General features: G+C 40.9%; 1 protein-coding gene across 1 annotated transcript; it reads left to right on the top strand.

Annotated features, from left to right (window-relative positions):
* The first annotated feature begins 534 nt into the window (after nt 1–534).
* sparc (secreted acidic cysteine rich glycoprotein) lies at nt 535–19,892 on the top strand. The gene is given in 10 exon segments (NM_001124702.1): nt 535–604; nt 11,651–11,718; nt 11,854–11,892; nt 14,242–14,341; nt 15,591–15,712; nt 15,908–16,028; nt 17,223–17,356; nt 17,714–17,862; nt 18,194–18,342; nt 19,420–19,892. Coding segments are annotated over 9 exon segments (903 nt in total). The 5' UTR covers nt 535–604; nt 11,651–11,658; the 3' UTR covers nt 19,449–19,892.
* Nucleotides 19,893–21,936: the final 2,044 nt, after the last annotated feature.

The following is a 21,936-nucleotide window of genomic DNA, read 5'->3' as shown; positions in this document are numbered from 1 at the left end:
TTTCGCAGCTGTTCCAGACAACATAGAAGCTGAAACAAGGAGTGATTTCATGGTTTCAAATGTTTTCACTGCCAAGTAAAATGTAGTAAAATATCTGCCATAAGGAATAGCTTAATCTCAAGAGAGGTTCTGCAAGCTAATGTTCCTACAACAATTCATGATTAAACATGTAGGCCCTGTCCTTGTATACATTAAAACATTATATAACAGTGCAAATGCTATAAAACGACAGCTGCCGTATATGACTGTCTTTAATTAAGGCTATACGTCTTCTATTGCTATGCTAAAATGTCACAAAATTGGAGTCACTTCTGAAATGCATGTGGATGATCCGCCCAAAAAAACAACAACTACAAAGCAAAATAGGCCCCTGTAGAATCCATAAACCTTGGGAGTTCCTGCTGTCTAGAAGGGAGCATAGAGTTAAATTTAGGAGCGTCTGTCAGACGTCCCACCCTCTGAGGAAGGGACGGGGTTAGGGGGTCTGCCTGAGCCTGCCCACAGCAAATGTCTTCTGTGTGAACTTGTGTAGCTGTTAGATAGTCTTAGTCCTCTCTGACAGCTGACTTCTCCTTTGGCTTTTCTGCTTGTTGGTGTTCTGAAGGTAAGACTGAGCATCCTCCTCAATGACTTGCTGTGACTTAGTCAGTAAGGACTTCTCAACTAATGTTGCATTGGAAACGTGGTGCTCTGTTTTGAGTTGCTGTGATACTTGAACTATGTGATAGTATGTCAGAGTGTTAACCTGAACGACAGTGATTGGAGGCTTTCCTGTGGTTATATTCAAGTTGTGCAGGAAATTAATTGGTTTTTTGCTTGACCACACCTTGAAAGTTACAATATATCATGGTGCAAAATTGAACCATTTTTTTTGTGCAAACTTTGAAATGAGTAAATATTTCTTCTGAAACTATATTGTCAATAGAATATTTAGTTCAACAGAATATAGAAAAGTTATAATCAAATGATTTACCCAGACCTTTTCATTCATGGAAAAGCTGTGAAAAGTATACAGACGGCAGAGGAACTAGTTCTGACATTCGCTATTGGAACAGCACAATTTTACACAAGTATTGTTGCCACATAGTTACTTGGAGGGGTGGTGGAGGGGGATGGGGCTCGACAAAGCCTGAGAGAGGTGGGGGGGGGGGGACAAACACCACTGTAAATACAACCCATATTTATGTTCATTTACTTTTCCTTTTGTACTTTAACTAGTTGCACATTGTTATAACATTGTATGTAGACATAATGTGACATTCAAAATGTATCTACTCCTTTAAACTTTCGTGAGTGTCCTCTTCATTTTTGATTGTTTTATTTCCCTTTTGTTAATTATCTATTTCACTTTCTTTGGCAATGTAAACATATGTTTCCCATGGCAATTAATCCTTTCGAATTTAGTTGAGACACAGAGAGAGAAGGGGAGAGAGAGAAGGGGAGAGAGAGAGAGAGAGAGAGAGAGATCTCAGTAAGACAAAAGTAATGGTGTTCCAAAAAAATGTCCAGTTCCCAGGACCACAAATACAAATTCCATCTAGACACCGTTGCCCTACAGCACACAAACAACTACACATACCTCGGCCTAAACATCAGCACCACAGGTAACTTCCACAAAGCTGTGAATGATCTGAGAGACAAGGCTAGAAGGGTATTCCATGCCATCAAATGGAACATAACATTCAGCATACCTATTAGGATCTGGCTAAAAATACTTGACTCAGTTATAGAACCCATTGCCCTTTATGGTTGTGAGGTCTGGGTTCCGCTCACCAACAAAAATTTCACTAAAGGGGAGAAACACCAAATTGAGACTCTGCATGCAGAATTCTGCAAAAATATTCTCAGTGCACAACATAAAACATCAAATAATGCAGAGCAGAATTAGGCCGATACCCGCTAATTATTCAATTCTACAATTCTACAACCACCTAAGAGGAAGCGATTCCCAAACCTTCCATAACAAAGACATCACCTACAGAGAGATTAACCTAGAGAAGAGCCCCCTAAGAAAGCTCGTCCTGGGTCTCTGTTCACAAACACAAACAGACCCCATAGAGCCCCAGGACAGCAACAATTAGACCCAACCAAATCATGAGAAAACAAAAAGATAATTACTTGACACATTGGAAAGAATTAACAAAAAAACAGAGCAAACTAGAATGCTATTTGTCCCTAAACAGAGAGTACACAGTGGCAGAATACTTGACCACGGTGACTGACCCAAACTTAAGGAAAACTTTTACTATGTACAGAAATAGTAAGCATAGCCTTGCTATTGAGAAAGGCCGCCATAGGCAGACCTGGCTCTCAAGAGAAGACAGGCTATGTTAAACCCAATTTTGATAAACTCCCATATCTACTGGGTGACATACCACAGTGTACCATCACAGCAGCACAATGTGTGACCTGTTGCCACAAGAAAAGGGCAACCAGTGAAGAACAAAATTCTGTACAACCCATATTTATGTTAATCTATTTTCCATTTTATACTTGAACTATTTGCACATCACTACAACACTGTATATAGACATAATATGACATTTGAAATGTCTTTGTTCTCTTGGAACTTCTGTGAGTGTAATGTTTACTGTTTATTTCACTTTTGTTTATTATCTACTTCACTTGCTTTGGCAATGTTAACACATGTTTCCCATGCCAATAAAGCCCTTGAATTGAGAAAGAGAGAGAGAGAGAGAGAGAGAGAGAGAGAGAGAGAGAGAGAGAGAGAGAGAGAGAGAGAGAGAGAGAGAGAGAGAGAGAGAGAGAGAGAGAGAGAGAGAGAGAGAGAGAGAGAGAGAGAGAGAGAGAGAGAGAGAGAGAGAGAGAGAGAGAGAGAGAGAGAGAGAGAGAGGAGCAATCTCAACACAGATCCCTCCCTCCCTCCCTCCACTCCCAACTACTTCCATCAACAGGAATGCGTGTTACCATGACAATCCCCACCAGCTGTTTAGGCTCTTTGTGAGATCCTGCAGATGTGTGTTCTGATAGCCTCTGAGTTTGACAAACTCACACAGAAAGGCTGACATAACACACTCTCTGTCCATTGTTCTGCCTGAGAATTACTGCAACTTTGAACACAAATACATATCTTTAAAACAAAGAAAAGTGAAAAACATTTATTCTCAATTGCCTTTTTGTTTTGTACAAGAATATAACTCTATTAGGTTATTAGTCAATGTTAAAAAAAAATTCCATCATGTATTGAAGTTGTCAGCTTTTCAGGAAAAGCACATTTCACCCGTTGAGAAATCAAAGCTGGCCTTATAGGATCTATTTGTCTTTTTTTCAGTTTAGCAGTGAACTGAGTGAAGTATTCAGGTTTGAGTTAACGACTAAAGAACGACAAACTGTTCATGGAATGTTTTTTTTCTTCACATATCCTCTTGCCTATTGATGAATACAAAATACTTTTTTTTTTAAACTGTCTTTCACTTAGTGTGAGAGGAGGTCGCATTTCTGAAAATAAAATGTGTTGTTTGGTTCGATGTGCTGAAGGGTAGCTATTGTTGTGCAGAGTACAAAGTTTAAACTAGGTCAAGAAAGAGAGAAAGGACTGTGGATATTTTGGATTGGCTGCATGGCAACCCTAAGAAAGCTCTAATCCTGGACAGGAAGGAAGTTTATTGTGCTCATGCCATCTCTTCACCAACAGTCTGACGAGGAAATGGAAAACATGTTAACTCTTGAGTCAGCATTAAAAAAAACAAACAGCGGAATTAACCATAGCGTGTTAGCTAGACTAGGAACGCCAGATCTCACTCCTTCACTTCTTCAACCACTAAGCAAATGTACAAAATCACAAGGGGATGGAAACAAGGGGATGGGTGTGTGAGAGAGGAGGAGAGGTAGACGGAAGCCGGAGCGTATTGCCTAGCGACACTCCTCTGGCTCCGTGCCAGTACAGCTAGCGAGATGAGGGTCTGAAGGCCTGTATACAGTGTTGCAGACTGACTAGCCCACTGTAGATGACAAGAGCGTTTTGTGTTACATAGTAAATTACTAACATACTGTTTACCACACCAGGTCAGACTTTAGTGTGAAATATATTGGATGCACATATTTAAAAAATAAATAAAAAACATTTAGAGCAAACTTTACGAACTCAAACACCTGATTGGCACAGATTTTGTGCCAATCAGAGCTTGTGGTAAATTGTTAAATTATTTAACTGGAGAATTAGGAAACTGTTGGTAGTTTTTTATGTGAGACAGGTGTGTGTTTAGGGCCAGTAGACCAACTGAGAGGAGTTAAGTCCAGAGAGAATGACAGCGAAAGGGGTTTAACACACATTTAAATTATAGGACTCAGGAATTCCATTCAGATTTTATATCTTAGTCACATGTTTCAACCCACTGCTTTAAGGTTGACCCTGTGAGAAAAGAGAGAAAGAAAGAGAGATGTGATGGTGGGATAGGGATGATTTAAACGGGTCGGGTAACTAAGTCTTAACTTGGGTTACATAGACTCCATATATCAGTCCTTGACTTTTCTCCCTCTCTCTGTTGTGTAGCTTATAGGTCCCATGCGTTAGGAATAGACCATGGGTGTCAAAAGAAAATCTTTTCAAAACCTCTTTTGTTTGCCCCTCCTGAGATTAGCCCCTCCTGAGATTTTCCCCTCCTGAGGTTGGCCCCTCCTGAGATTTGCCCCTCCTGAGGTTGGCCCCTCCTGAGATTGGCCCCTCCTGAGATTGGCCCCTCCTGAGATTGGCCCCTCCTGAGATTGGCCCCTCCTGAGATTGGCCCCTCCTGAGATTAGCCCCTCCTGAGATTAGCCCCTCCTGAGATTATCCCCTCCTGAGGTTGGCCCCTCCTGAGATTTGCCCCTCCTGAGATTTTCCCCTCCTGAGGTTGGCCCCTCCTGAGGTTGGCCCCTCCTGAGGTTGGCCCCTCCTGAGATTTTCCCCTCCTGAGATTTTCCCCTCCTGAGATTTGCCCCTCCTGAGATTTGCCCCTCCTGAGATTTGCCCCTCCTGAGATTTGCCCCTCCTGGGATTTGCTCCTCCTGAGATTTGCCCCTCCTGAGATTAACCCCTCCTGAGATTTGCCCCTCCTGAGATTTGCTCCTCCTGAGATTTTTTTCCCCTCAGATGAAGTACTTTGATTTGTTGTCAAAGGTGTCATTTCAAGCATGGTAGAAGATGGTTTACATGTACCTAGCATGGTAGAAGATGGTTTACATGTACCTAGCATGGTAGAAGATGGTTTACATGTACTTAGCATGGTAGAAGATGGTTTACATGTACCTAGCATGGTAGAAGATGGTTTACATGTACCTAGCATGGTAGAAGATGGTTTACATGTACCTAGCATGGTAGAAGATGGTTTACATGTACCTAGCATGGTAGAAGATGGTTTACATGTACCTAGCATGGTAGAAGATGGTTTACATGCACCTAGCATGGTAGAAGATGGTTTACATGCACCTAGCATGGTAGAAGATGGTTTACATGTACCTAGCATGGTAGAATATGGTTTACATGTACCTAGCATGGTAGAAGATGGTTTACATGTACCTAGCATGGTAGAAGATGGTTTACATGTACCTAGCATGGTAGAAGATGGTTTACATGTACCTAGCATGGTAGAAGATGGTTTACATGTACCTAGCATGGTAGAAGATGGTTTACATGTACCTAGCATGGTAGAAGATGGTTTACATGTATCTAGCTTGCTATTCAAAGAACAACAACATAACGATAGGGATATACATTATGAAAATACCCAAAGGTTCTGGAATTGGTTCTCAACATTTGACATATTGTGAGGATTGCAGTAAAGGTTCTTAAATGCAATGGACAGGTGTGTCTTGTGAAAGGCTCCATACCATCTGTTACCTGTTCGCATCATGTGTCTCATTGGGCCTAGCTGTCCAGAGAAATACCACTCATTCAGAAAATATTTTGTTAGCATAATTCTCAAGACTAACGCCGTACGACTAGATTTAATTTAATATATTTCTTAGAATTGTTTTATATTTTATTTCTCTAAGTAAGTGCATGAGTTCTAAAGTGCGTTGAGTCTTTGAGAGGGACTTTTCCAGTGTTTTTCAAAATGTACATTTACTGCCGGTAAATGTTTGTCCATTTACCATGCTGAGGTCCTCCTCTGACCGACATACACAGAGACTGAGGCACTAGTCCCCCTTTAGCCACCAGGCTTCTTTTCCAAACCATTTAACCACCGGTTATATCACCCTGAAGAAGAAGAAAGAATTCCCTAATCCTGCAGCCTTCAAAGACTCTTTGAAAACCGTTAAGATCTGCTGTTTCCCTCCCAGTTTAGTTTACGCCCCAACCCAACAAACCTCTAAATGAAATACCTGCTGAAAAGGGGCCTATTTCCACAGCCGTTTCCTCTTCCTCTACCCTGTTTGACTATGAGCACCGCTTTCCAAATAAAATCATTTGTTTTGCTGTTACGTCAGTCATCCTCCCACTGAACTGAAAACAAGACTAAGTATAAATATGTTAAAATATCATTAGATAGGAAGTTTGGCAACACAGTACAACCTCCAAGCTAAATATAGACATTTCTTGAAGCTGGTAGCAGTGTTTTTGTTTTCACATCGCTAGCTTCCTCTCAGATACGACCTAGCTATATGTTTGTTAGAGGTGGAGGTCCAAGTTCTAAGTGAGAAAAAAACAAACATATTTTTTTCATTTTTCAAAGTAGAGAGAACCTTCCTTGTTCACAGTATTTGAAGACGTCATCCTTTGTAACTTCTGCCAGAGTCACTGTATTTTTCCACATCCAGAGTTCCCGACCAAACAAAGGTCACTCATATAATTGCCAGAAGTATGCGGACACCTGCTTGTCGAACATCTCATTCCAATATCATGGGCACTAATATGGACTTGGTCCCCCCCTTTTGCTGCTATAACAGCCTCCACTCTTTTGGTCAGCTTTCCACTAGATGTTGGAACATTGCTGCTATAACAGCCTCCACTCTTCTGGGAAGGCTTTCCACTACATGTTGGAACATTGCTGACGGGACTTGCTTCCGTTCAGTCACAAGACCATTAGTGAGGATGGGCACTGATGTTGGGCGATTAGGGCTGGCTTGCAGTCAAAGTTCCAATTAATCTCAAAGGTGTTTTATGGGGTTGAGGTCAGGGCTCTGTACAGGCCAGTCATGTTCTTCCACATTTCTGTATGGACTTTGCTTTGTGCACTGCGACATTGTGGTGCTGAATGTCATTGTATGCTGTAGCGTTAAGATTTCTCTTCACTGGCTCTATGGGGCCTAGCCCGAACAATGAAAAACAGCCCCAGCCCATTATTCCTCCTCCACCAAACTTTACAGTTGGCGCTATGAAATGGGGCAGGTAGCGTTCTCCTGGCATCCACCACACCCAGATTCGTCCGTCAGACTGCCAAATGGTGAAGCTTGATTTATCACTCCAAAGAACACGTTTCCACTGCTCCAGAGTCCAAATGCGGCTAGCATTACATCACTCCAGCCGACGCTTGGCTTGTGTGCAGCTGCTCGGCCATGGAAACCCATTCCATGAAGCTCCCGACAAACAGTTATTGTGCTGACGTTGCTTCCAGAGGCAGTTTGGAACTCGGTAGTGAGTTTTGTAACCAAGGACAGACCATTTTTACTCGCTACTCGCTTCAGCACTCGGCAGTCGTGTCAGACTAGACAGGAAGGGAAGCATATAGAACAGATGTAATGGGACTAAACAGGAAGGGAAGCATATAGAACAGATGTAATGGGACTAAACAGGAAAGGAAGCATATAGAACAGGTGTAATGGGACTAAACAGGAAGAGAAGCATATAGAACAGATGTAATGGGACTAAACAGGAAGGGAAGCATATAGAACAGATGTAATGGGACTACACAGGAAGGGAAGCATATAGAACAGGTGTAATGGGACTAAACAGGAAGGGGAGCAAATAGAACAGATGTAATGGGACTAAACAGGAAGGGAAGCATATAGAACAGGTATAAGGGACTAGACAGGAAGGGAAGCATATAGAACAGGTGTAATGGGACTAGACAGGAAGGGAAGCATATAGAACAGACGTAATGGGACTAAACAGGAAGGGAAGCATATAGAACAGGTATAAGGGACTAGACAGGAAGGGAAGCATATAGAACAGGTGTAATGGGACTAGACAGGAAGGGAAGCATATAGAACAGGTGTAATGGGACTAGACAGGAAGGGAAGCATATAGAACAGATGTAATGGGACTAGACAGGAAGGGAAGCATATAGAACAGGTGTAATGGGACTAAACAGGAAGGGAAGCATATAGAACAGGTGTAATGGGACTAGACAGGAAGGGAAGCATATAGAACAGATGTAATGGGACTAAACAGGAAGGGAAGCATATAGAACAGGTATAAGGGACTAGACAGGAAGGGAAGCATATAGAACAGGTGTAATGGGACTAGACAGGAAGGGAATCATATAGAACAGGTGTAATGGGACTAGACAGGAAGGGAAGCATATAGAACAGGTGTAATGGGACTAGACAGGAAGGGAAGCATATAGAACAGATGTAATGGGACTAGACAGGAAGGGAAGCATATAGAACAGGTGTAATGGGACTAAACAGGAAGGGAAGCATATAGAACAGGTGTAATGGGACTAGACAGGAAGGGAAGCATATAGAACAGATGTAATGGGACTAAACAGGAAGGGAAGCATATAGAACAGGTATAAGGGACTAGACAGGAAGGGAAGCATATAGAACAGGTGTAATGGGACTAGACAGGAAGGGAATCATATAGAACAGGTGTAATGGGACTAGACAGGAAGGGAAGCATATAGAACAGATGTAATGGGACTAGACAGGAAGGGAAGCATATAGAACAGATGTAATGGGACTAGACAGGAAGGGAAGCATATAGAACAGGTGTAATGGGACTAAACAGGAAGGGAAGCATATAGAACAGGTGTAATGGGACTAGACAGGAAGGGAAGCATATAGAACAGATGTAATGGGACTAGACAGGAAGGGAAGCATATAGAACAGATGTAATGGGACTAGACAGGAAGGGAAGCATATAGAACAGATGTAATGGGACTAAACAGGAAGGGAAGCATATAGAACAGGTGTAATGGGACTAAACAGGAAGGGAAGCATATAGAACAGGTGTAATGGGACTAGACAGGAAGGGAAGCATATAGAACAGGTGTAATGGGACTAAACAGGAAGGGAAGCATATAGAACAGGTGTAATGGGACTAGACAGGAAGGGAAGCATATAGAACAGATGTAATGGGACTAAACAGGAAGGGAAGCATATAGAACAGATGTAATGGGACTAAACAGGAAGGGAAGCATATAGAACAGATGTAATGGGACTAAACAGGAAGGGAAGCATATAGAACAAGTGTAATGGGACTAGACAGGAAGGGAAGCATATAGAACAGGTGTAATGGGACTAGACAGGAAGGGAAGCATATAGAACAGGTGTAATGGGACTAGACAGGAAGGGAAGCATATAGAACAGATGTAATGGGACTAGACAGGAAGGGAAGCATATAGAACAGGTGTAATGGGACTAAACAGGAAGGGAAGCATATAGAACAGATGTAATGGGACTAAACAGGAAGGGAAGCATATAGAACAGGTGTGATGGGACTACACAGGAAGGGAAGCATATAGAACAGATGTAATGGGACTAGACAGGAAGGGAAGCATATAGAACAGATGTAATGGGACTAAACAGGAAGGGAAGCATATAGAACAGAAAAAATGTCCTGCTGCTCTTTAATACCATAGACAAATAAGCCAGCGTGGAGAGGGAACATCCCACTCGGCAAAAACTGGTTGAATCAACGTTGTTTCAACGTAATTTGTCAGCATAATGTGCCATGGAATCTACGTGGAGAATACATTGATCTATCTACAGCACATTCTACTGGAGAGTTGATCTATTTACAGCACCTCCTACTGGAGAGTTGATCTCTCTACAGCACCTCCTACTGGAGAGTTGATCCATCTACAGCACCTCCTACTGGAGAGTTGATCTATCTACAGCACCTCCTACTGGAGAGTTGATCTATCTACAGCACCTCCTACTGGAGAGTTGATCTATTTACAGCACCTCCTACTGGAGAGTTGATCTCTCTACAGCACCTCCTACTGGAGAGTTGATCCATCTACAGCACCTTCTACTGGAGAGTTGATCTATCTACAGCACCGCCTACTGGAGAGTTGATCCATCTACAGCACCTCCTACTGGAGAGTTGATCTCTCTACAGCACCTCCTACTGGAGAGTTGATCTATCTACAGCACCTCCTACTGGAGAGTTGATCCATCTACAGCACATTCTACTAGAGAGTTGATCCATCTACAGCACCTCCTACTGGAGAGTTGATCCATCTACAGCACATTCTACTAGAGAGTTGATCTCTCTACAGCACCTCCTACTGGAGAGTTGATCTATCTACAGCACCTCCTACTGGAGAGTTGATCCATCTACAGCACAATCTACATCACATTCTACTAGAGAGTTGATCTCTCTACAGCACCTCCTACTGGAGAGTTGATCCATCTACAGCACATTCTACTAGAGAGTTGATCTCTCTACAGCACCTCCTACTGGAGAGTTGATCCATCTACAGCACCTCCTACTGGAGAGTTGATCCATCTACAGCACCTCCTACTGGAGAGTTGATCTATATATTGCTACCCTTTGGTCTTCCATCCAGGTTTTTAACCCAGCCCAGCTTAGCTAGAATAGTTGTCAATGACTACTACCAATGTGCTACGATCAGAGAGCTCTAAGTAACTAAATAGATTCACCGTCACTAACATTTCACATTCTTAAAATAAAGTGGTGATCCTAACTGACCTATAGACAGGTTATTGTGAAATTGTGAAAAACTGAGTTGAAATGTATTTGGCTAAGGTGTATATAATGTTCTGACTTCAACTGTAGATGCCAACTAAACCAAAAATCCTACATTGTTTTTCCATTGCATTAGAATGGTAGAAAGCATAGGGATTACACATTGGGAATTCAACTAACTTCTGACTGTCTTTTTGAGAATGTGAAAATAGGTTGGAATCTCATTGATCAATATCAATATTTTGGAGTGGGTGAGTAAAGGTTGAAAAGTCACATTTCCAAAAATGTGAAATGCCTGTCCTTAAAAGAAGGTGGATTGTGATCCAAGTCTACACTAAAAAATCTCAAGTAGACCTCATATGTAATACTGTAGACTACTAGCACTAGACTACATTCAACATTACTTTTCTAAGTATCTATTTACTAGTTGGAAATACAATGTCGAACAGGAGACTGAATTCAGCTCCGGTGAGTGAATTTAAGACAGTCATTTGAGCTATCCACAAAGAATGTGAACATATCTATCCCCCTATAATCAGACAGGACAGTGGACGGTTTGTCTGGAACCAAACCGCTACCCATGAGCCTTTTGTGATTCTTGGAGTAACATCTTGTTTTTGTCCCTGCATGACTTGTTTGACCACGCCTGAGTAAATGTCTGGACTGTACACTTTGTACACCATGTATAAGAATACAGTGCATAGCGCTGCTCTAGACAGGCGGTAAACTGGAACGGAGGTATGACCTCAACTGCACCTCGTTATCAACCCGACATCAGTTGAGTTGAATGTGTGTAATGTGCACTAAAATGTTCCTCTTTGTGTCTCTCTCTAGACTGAACGATGAGGGTGTGGATTGTCTTCCTCCTGTGCCTAGCTGGTCAGGCATTCACCGCTTCCATTGTAAGTGTCCCTTTGATGTGTGTGTGTGTGTGTGTGTGTGTGTGTGTGTGTGTGTGTGTGTGTGTGTGTGTGTGTGTGTGTGTGTGTGTGTGTGTGTGGCAAACAATGATAACACCATCGTCTTAACCATTTCAGACTGAGGAGGAGCCCATCATTGATGACGTCGGTGAGGAGGTAAGGTCATTAACTTGTTTACAGATTTCTATGGACAGGTGTGCTTAGGAGGGGAAACAACATCACACAATGTGAACATACCCACTGGGCACACACTGGTTGAATCAACGTTGTTTCCACATCATTTCAATTAAATTACGTTGAACCAACATGGAATGGACGTGAAATTGACGTCTGTGCCCAGTGAGTAGACACTTTCACAGGTTGGAGCAAATTAGCAATAGTGTCGTGTATTAATTCAAACACAGAGAGATGAAAAATATTTAGCAATATACGAATCAAAACACAGAGATGAAAAACATTTAGCAATATACAAATCAAAACACAGAGATGAAAAACATTTAGCAATATACGAATCAAAACACAGAGAGATGAAAAACATTTAGCAATATACAAATCAAAACACAGAGAGATTAAAAACATTTAGCGATATACGAATCAAAACACAGAGATGGAAAACATTTAGCGATATACGAATCAAAACAGAGAGATGAAAAACATTTAGCGATATACGAATCAAAACAGAGATTAAAAACATTTAGCAATATACGAATCAAAACACAGAGATGAAAAACATTTAGCAATATACAAATCAAAACACAGAGAGATGGAAAACATTTAGCGATATACGAATCAAAACAGAGAGATGGAAAACATTTAGCGATATACGAATCAAAACAGAGAGATGAAAAACATTTAGCGATATACGAATCAAAACAGAGATTAAAAACATTTAGCGATATACGAATCAAAACAGAGAGATGGAAAACATTTAGCGATATACGAATCAAAACACAGAGAGATGAAAAACATTTAGCAATATACGAATCAAAACACAGAGAGATGAAAAACATTTAGCAATATACGAATCAAAACACAGAGAGATGAAAAACATTTAGCGATATACGAATCAAAACAGAGAGATGGAAAACATTTAGCAATATACGAATCAAAACACAGAGATGAAAAACATTTAGCAATATACGAATCAAAACAGAGAGATGGAAAACATTTAGCGATATACGAATCAAAACAGAGATGAAAAACATTTAGCGATATACGAATCAAAACACAGAGATGAAAAACATTTAGCAATATACGAATCAAAACAGAGAGATGGAAAACATTTAGCAATATACGAATCAAAACAGAGATGAAAAACATTTAGCGATATACGAATCAAAACAGAGAGATGGAAAACATTTAGCGATATACGAATCAAAACAGAGATGAAAAACATTTAGCAATATAGGAATCAAAACACAGAGATGGAAAACATTTAGCAATATACGAATCAAAACAGAGATGAAAAACATTTAGCGATATACGAATCAAAACACAGAGATGGAAAACATTTAGCAATATACGAATCAAAACAGAGATGAAAAACATTTAGCGATATACGAATCAAAACACAGAGATGGAAAACATTTAGCAATATACGAATCAAAACAGAGATGAAAAACATTTAGCGATATACGAATCAAAACACAGAGAGATTAAAAACATTTAGCAATATACGAATCAAAACACAGAGATGAAAAACATTTAGCAATATACGAATCAAAACACAGAGATGAAAAACATTTAGCAATATACGAATCAAAACACAGAGATGAAAAACATTTAGCAATATACAAATCAAAACACAGAGAGATGAAAAACATTTAGCAATATACAAATCAAAACACAGAGAGATGAAAAACATTTAGCGATATACGAATCAAAACACAGAGAGATTAAAAACATTTAGCGATATACGAATCAAAACACAGAGAGATGGAAAACATTGACAGTAGATGTATTCTTTACTCTCTATGTATCACTTTTGACAAGTTAACAAACGAAAACAACAGTACGATTTTAATAATTTAATTTAATCTCAAACGTTTTTGCGACAGAGGATTTTTCCCTTGAATGTTGACTATTTTTCTATAATGTAGCTTGAGACAGAGTGAGCAGAATCCCACAGGTTATAAATACAACGGACAGGAAACCATGACGTTTTAATGGCTTCACCACATGTGGCTCAGGCTCTATCCACCCCATCCAGCTGTAGGCTGCTACACCTCTGTCTAGACCTGTCTGAAGTACAGACTTCATTCTGCCGTGCCGCTTGATATCTAAAGACATTTAGCTACAGCTTCCTTTTCTGGTACTAAAATTGTGCAACCAATTTATGAGCATTGCCCATAGCTTATATAAAATAGTGTCATCTTTGATATGGTATATATTAACTTGAAATGTGTTGATTCCAACTCTACTGTCTCTCTATTGTTCAAACATTCTGGAACATTAGAAATAGAACATATGGAAGTGTTGTTTTGTGTTCTCTTGCCCTTGTCTCAGGCACAGCCAGAGGTGGGGGTCAACCCGGTGCAGGTAGAGACTGGAGACTTCGACGAGGCCATCGATGTCGAGGAGGAGGAGGAGGAGGTCACCGCTGAGAGTGAGCAATAGTCATTGTAATCACTAATCACTACTGTCGCTCGACAGACGTTGTGAGGAAACAATACCTAATCCCCAATGCCTTCTGTGAAGGGAAACTTATATAAAAGTCCTAGTTTACCACATATTACAATGATAATTGGGAACATTCACCACGCTAACAGTCTGCATGGCTACAGTAATGTATAGCTATTATTGTAACGTTAAACACACAATAGCCACTACAGGGTTCCCCAATTGGTGGCCCGGAGGCCAAATTTGGCCCAAGGGTGGTTTTATTTGGCCCCCAAAGTCATCTGAGTGAAAAAAAATATGAAAAAAATATGTTTTTATTTGTTGGACATAAAAGACAAATCAGCAAATCAGCTCCAATTGATTTTAACTTTGGAAATCTGCTCCAAGGTATTCCCACGCATATTAGAGATATGTGATCTCATTCAAATGTAAGCAAGGTTTAAAATTATTATGTTTTAGTCAAATATTATATATATTTGGGCTTCTTGTGGTCAATTTTCAATCTACAATTTTTTTTTGTATTTATATATCAGGCCCCAGTGATCATCCACTCAAGAAAAACTCTGAATCTAGTTGATGATCTTTGGGCTAGTATATATTCTAGGCTGCTTAGGTTTAGTAGAGGTGTGAAAACATCAATCAAATGAAGCTGTATGTCGGTGCTCCTTTGCAGCAGCTGTGAGATGTTGGCTAGATGGTAGAGAGAGAGCGAGAGGTGGGCGACACGTTGAGATGTTGGCTAGATGGTAGAGAGAGAGCGAGAGGTGGGCGACACGTTGAGATGTTGGCAAGATGGTAGAGAGAGCGAGAGGTGGGCGACACGTTGAGATGTTGGCTAGATGGTAGAGAGAGCGAGAGGGGGGCGACACGTTGAGATGTTGGCTAGATGGTGGAGAGAGTGAGAGGGGGGCGACACGTTGAGATGTTGGCTAGATGGTAGAGAGAGAGCGAGAGGGGGGACGACACGTTGGTAATGACAGAGTTCTTCTGTCTCAAAAAGAGAGACCTATCATCATGTGTTCCACCCAATGGTTCCAGTAAGCTTCTTGGAAACGTAAAATAAACTCTTCTCCTAATTGACAGGGGCGCCGCCACACTCCTCTGCTAAATACTGCCAGGAATATCTGTCTGTTGAATAACTTAGCATTAAATTCAAGGGCGAAAAGAACACTTTCATATGTTCCATTTTTTAATGTTCCAGAATGTTTGAACAATTTTCTCCGATTCCTTCGTAGGCCCCTGCTTGAACCACCACTGCAAGAAGGGAAAGGTGTGTGAGGTGGATGAGGAGAACACCCCCATGTGTGTCTGCCAGGACCCAACTACCTGCCCTGGCGCCGTTGGAGAGTTTGAGCATGTGAGTTATCATTATATGAATTATATTCTAATCTGTTCAGACCAACATCAAGCAGGCCTATATGTTTCATATTTAACTATGTTCCTAATAGAACCTTGACCTGTACAATAATGCTACTACTTATTTACATCATTGGCTAATTCTTGATATGCTGTAATTTCTGACTATATCATGAATATAATCTGTGTATTCCAGGTCTGCGCCACCGACAACACAACCTACGACTCTTCCTGCCACTTCTTTGCCCAGAAGTGCAGTCTGGAGGGAACCAAGAAGGGCCACAAACTGCACCTGGACTACATCGGGCCATGCAAATGTGAGCTATGCTTTATAGTTACAGACATTCATGGATTGAATTGTATTAAATTCATTTCAATTCAACGTATTTTATCCCCACAGGGACCATTGAAAACGTTTTAATACAACCATTCAATTCAGTGCAAAAACAATTTCACCTTTTTCAGAATCCCCCAGCGACACATTTTCCTCTGAGACTCCGTTCCCAGTGTGATTGGTTATGTTGTCTTAGAGCTGAAGCTGAAAGCTTCTCCAGGGCAATGATTGATGGGCTTGAAAGAGAGGGATGATTTTGCCTTAAGGAACCTAACACTTAGAGTGGAGGGCAGGCTGTAGCATGCTCACTGCATCGCCGCCCTTATCAAACTACCGCTGAATCTGCAGCTAAATGTCTGTCATTAAACAGAATCAAACCCATGCATCTCTCACTGTTGGTGAACCTTAGGACTGAAGGGCACGGGTGGAGATGATGTTGTTGCACGTTGTGGACGCAGAACATTTTAAAGAAAACTTTTTTTTTAAACTAATGGCCTCTAAATGTCAGGTACAGTATTCAACCACGGGATAAAACAAGAAGGTACAAAATCATTGCCTATGGGGCTGTGCGCATCAACCATTCATTTCAATGGACACAAATGCCACATTTTGTGTGAGTTGTGGGTTTTATGTTCTATGACAAAGGGCTTGACCATAATTGTTTGAAAAATAGGACTGGAGATTTTGACTTGAATGTCCTACTTGCAATACAACTTTCTGACTCTGACTTACTTGACTTAATTAAATGAAAGCCTTTGGCACCTTGGGGACCATACGTCATTAAACAAGACCTTCTTCAGCTGTTCCTGGGTCTTCCCTGTTTATTTCTCTCTCTCTGACCGTACCTAATGTTTCTTCCTGTGTGTCTCTCCAGTCACTGAGCCCTCTGCTCTGACATATAACTAATTCTCCTTCCTGTTTATTCTCCAGTCACTGAGCCCTGTGTGGACAGCTCTGACATACAACTCATTCTCCTTCCTGTGTGTCTCTCCAGTCACTGAGCCCTGTGTGGACAGCTCTGACATATAACTCATTCTCCTTCCTGTGTGTCTCTCCAGTCACTGAGCCCTCTGCTCTGACATATAACTAATTCTCCTTCCTGTTTATTCTCCAGTCACTGAGCCCTGTGTGGACAGCTCTGACATATAACTCATTCTCCTTCCTGTTTATTCTCCAGTCATCGAGGCCTGCATGGATGCTGAGCTGAATGAGTTCCCCCTGCGTATGAGGGACTGGCTGAAAAACGTTCTGGTCACCCTGTACGAGCGCGATGAGGAGAACAACCTGCTGACTGAGAAGCAGAAGCTCAGAGTAAGTCCACATAGCCACTCTATATGCACTGCACAGAACCCATTTACTGCACAGAACCCATTTACTGCACAGAACCCATTTACTGCACGTTTGCCTCATGAGGTTGGGTCAAAATCATTATTAAACACAGCACAGAACCAATTAATTTTGCTTACGTTCATTTACCGAACTCAGCAGATGGGTCGAAAATAATGAATAAACCAAAATATGATTATAGGATTTTACATTCTGCTCTCACTATGAGGTCGACTCCTTTTGTGCTTCCAATCCTACTGGGATTTATTTATCAGTTTCTTCTATTCGAAAGATTATTAGGCAAACGATTGTTTGCAAAGAAGTGTTTTATTTGGCTTGCAGGTGAGGAAGATCTATGAGAATGAGAAGAGACTGCAGGCTGGAGAGCACTCCCTGGACCTGCTGGCCCACGACTTTGAGAAGAACTACAACATGTACATTTTCCCCGTCCACTGGCAGTTCGGTCAGCTGGACCAGCACCCCGTCGATGGGTAGGTTGAGGAGAAGAAGAAGAGTTTCCTGTCTTCTGCTTCAGCCGGATTGTTTCAACATCACATAAATACAGGCTTGCTTGGGCTATAACTTTGATTCAACTCTGTGCTAGTCAGGACTTCAATACTGAAACATTTCTAAAATGTCTCAGAAAGGATATTGGCAGAATGTATTGTTTTATGAGCAAAAAAAGGTGACATTGCTACATTGGTGCTCTTCATACTTTTCTAGGGTCTAACACTATAGCTTACAAAGCCTTCATAAAGCCTTTATAACGCCTTTATAAGGCCTGCGTAGATGCTTCGTAACAGGTGTTCTGTGGTGTTGTAGGTTCCTGTCCCACACAGAGCTGGCCCCCCTGCGCGCCCCTCTCATCCCCATGGAACACTGCACCACTCGTTTCTTCGAGCAGTGTGACGCTGACAATGACAAGTACATCGCCCTGGAGGAGTGGGCCAACTGCTTCAGCATCAAGGAGCGTGAGTAGTTTTAAAAACACCTCGTTCATAGTTCTACACTCGTTATTTTACTGCCTTGAAAAAAAACAAACACAGGAGGACCAAGGCCCTCTTTGGACTATTCAAATGCCTTCATTGTCTGTATCTGAAATGGTACCCTATTCCCTATATAGTGCACTACTTTTGACCAGAGTCCTATGGCCAATGGTACCCTTTTCCCTATATAGTGCACTACTTTTGACCAGAGTCCTATGGCCAATGGCATCCTATTCCCTATATAGTGCACTACTTTTGACCAGAGTCCTATGGCCAATGGCATCCTTTTCCCTATATAGTGCACTACTTTTGACCAGAGTCCTATGGCCAATGGCATCCTTTTCCCTATATAGTGCACTACTTTTGACCAGAGTCCTATGGCCAATGGTACCCTATTCCCTATATAGTGCACTACTTTTGACCAGAGTCCTATGGCCAATGGTACCCTATTCTCAATATAGTGCACTACTTTTGACCAGAGTCCTATGGCCAATGGTACCCTTTTCCCTATATAGTGCACTACTTTTGACCAGAGTCCTATGGCCAATGGCATCCTATTCTCAATATAGTGCGCTACTTTTGACCAGAGTCCTATGGCCAATGGCATCCTATTCTCAATATAGTGCACTACTTTTGACCAGAGTCCTATGGCCAATGGCATCCTATTCTCAATATAGTGCACTACTTTTGACCAGAGTCCTATGGCCAATGGTACCCTTTTCCCTATATAGTGCACTACTTTTGACCAGAGTCCTATGGCCAATGGCATCCTATTCTCAATATAGTGCTCTACTTTTGACCAGAGTCCTATGGCCAATGGCATCCTATTCCCAATATAGTGCACTACTTTTGACCAGAGTCCTATGGCCAATGGCATCCTATTCCCAATATAGTGCACTACTTTTGACCAGAGTCCTATGGGCTGTATAGGGCATAGGGTACCATTTCAGACATATCTTCACGTCCTCCTTCTTTACTGTCTGGTTTTGAATTGAAACGGTTCATAGCAGGCCATTTCATTATTGCTTGTTAATGGTGGGCTTGTTTTTTTTTGTTTTTCAGAGGACGTCGACCAGGACCTTGTCATCTAAGCTCATCAGCTGACCTACAGTATGAAAACGAGTCTCTATCGGGACGAGGTGCTCACCTGATCCCTAAATTAGAGGAACACAGTAACGGTGCTAACTACAACTAATTAACGACCAACCGACACCACTAAAATTGCTGAAAAAGACATATGCACAGTCTGAACTAACAAATCACAAAACGTGATCATGATACAACTTTTTTTTTTTCTTGTTTTCTGCAAATAAAGAAAATCCTTTTTAACCAGATAGATTAGAGGAGGTAACAGAAAGATGCTTTTTGGCGGGAGAAAGATGTAAATGGTTGTTGAATGGGTTGTGATAATGGTTGTTCACAACATGTATATTGTGTTCACGTGATCAGGGCTTGGGTTTAATAACGTCAAATAGAACATTCTTTGGAGGATACAAGTTTTGTAAAAATCTTTAAAAAAAATAAAGTTTCTAAATAAATGCTTCTTTCATTTGCTTTTTTTTCCCCCAAATATTTTAGTTGTTTTGGTGTCCTCACTCATTTTGTCATCTTCGTTGTTTTGTTTGACTCTTGACTACTGCTTAAATGAAGGCCTGACTATCCTCGGGTTTGTTTTCTTACATAGATTCTGCCACACAACAAGGGCATAAGTGTACTGAAAAAAATGATTGAGAATAAAAGGAAATAGTGTTTCAACTCTACGAGGGAAGCGTCTCGCGGGTTGAGCGTTCTTCTCAAGCTTTAGCATATTTACTGACATTCTTCTACTCTGTGACATTGTGTGACCAACAATAGATCTCTTTCCTTAAATACAAGTCACTGGAATGTCCAGCACTGCTGCATGCTTTCATATCTGCATTTATTCAGTATCCTCACAATGTTGATCAACATCACCTGGAACAAATGGATAAACACACGGACCTAGAACATATCCTGGGACATTTAATTAGTTGTCTTTTACACAATTAGTTTTGAAAACAAAACAAATAGGACCTCCAAAGCGTCCACATCCCAGATATGAAGCACATCATCATGAAGGATCAATTCATTGAAAGAAATGCCACATACACAGTTGCAGTGCATGATGTACTGTACTGCATTGTAGGCTACGCCTTTGTCTTATGAGTTACAGGCTCAGTACACGTCTCAACGTCCTGTGATGAATGTAGTTCTGGCCCATGAATCCAGGATTTTTTTTTGTCAAAACATTGGTATACCACAAAGCAAAAGTTTTCTAACCCTCTATTTAAGAGTCTATATGGAAAGTTCAAACCAGCACTTTGCATTGGCTTGAAACTACCATATCTAATAACTTTCCTACGAAGACCAATAACCTCATGCAGTTAAAATGTCCTGTGTGGTTCTGTGGCATGCACGCAACGACTTAAGAGAAAAATACTGAACCATAGAATTGCATTGTGTTTGTAAAAACCAGCTGGACAACCTGTCCCAATGAACCCAGAAGAAGAATAGGTTTGCCAGGAACTGGCTAGTTTAGTTTACTTTTCAGAGAAATTAATCTTATGTATCCTCTTAAAAACAGAAAAGAAAGAAGATCAAAATGGCCATATTTCCATATTTGGTCAAAAACCAGAACAAGCTGAAAGTTTCCTCTCTGTAGAATCGAAGAAATGTCCCATGAGAGTCAGAGGAAAGGAGAAGCCTATAGTTCGTTACTGCAGCACCCTGTTACCATCTCTACCCTTTCAGCCAGACAGTACAGCGAGGCAAGAACTCCGAACAACTGTAGAGCCTCCTCCACATAGGCTGAGCCACAGGCACCACCCCTTCTTCCACAAGTGGGAAATGTCCTCCCTTCTCTCCAAGACAAACGGAGGAAATAACAGTTGAATACAATGAGATTATTGTTAACAATTCTCAATGTTTTTTGGGGATGAATAAAGAATGTGAATTAAAGAAATACTTCTGACTAGAACTAAATAATTTCGCCTTTATCATGATGTTGAATTGACCACAGATCACTTGCATCCCCCAGAAGAAAAAAAAAACAGAATAAATAAATCATTCTTTGTGGAAAATGTTTTTAAAGACAAATGAATTATCTTTGTTAATGATATTATTAATAGGAAAGGTAGAGTTATCCAAAATTACAACAAACTGATTGCAGAATTACCACAAAAAAGGGAGGAGGCAAGTGGAAGGGGGAAAAGGTGAGGAACTTTATTTTATCTATCCATTATTAAAGACCAAAACTGGCAACAACAACAAAAGTAATACAAAAAATGAAATATCAGCTTTACACGGACCAAAATGTTTGGAAGAGACCAAAATGTTTGGAAGAGACCAAAATGTTTGGAAGAGACCAAAATGTTTGGAAGAGACCAAAATGTTTGGAAGAGACCAAAATGTTGATTGCGGTTACAGGTTGCAAAATATTTTGGAAGAGATGTTAGACTCCGTGTCACATGGTTTATGAACTGATACGCAAAACAACGCTTGATTCAAAGCTACGAGTTTTTCCATTTAAATTATTATTTAAAAAATGATTGCCACAAACAG

Source organism: Oncorhynchus mykiss, chromosome 31 (genome assembly GCF_013265735.2).
Source record: "Oncorhynchus mykiss isolate Arlee chromosome 31, USDA_OmykA_1.1, whole genome shotgun sequence".
NCBI classification, from domain to species: Eukaryota; Metazoa; Chordata; class Actinopteri; order Salmoniformes; family Salmonidae; genus Oncorhynchus; species Oncorhynchus mykiss.
The sequence above is the reverse complement of the archived record's forward strand: the minus strand, read 5'-3'. Positions and strand labels throughout refer to the sequence as shown.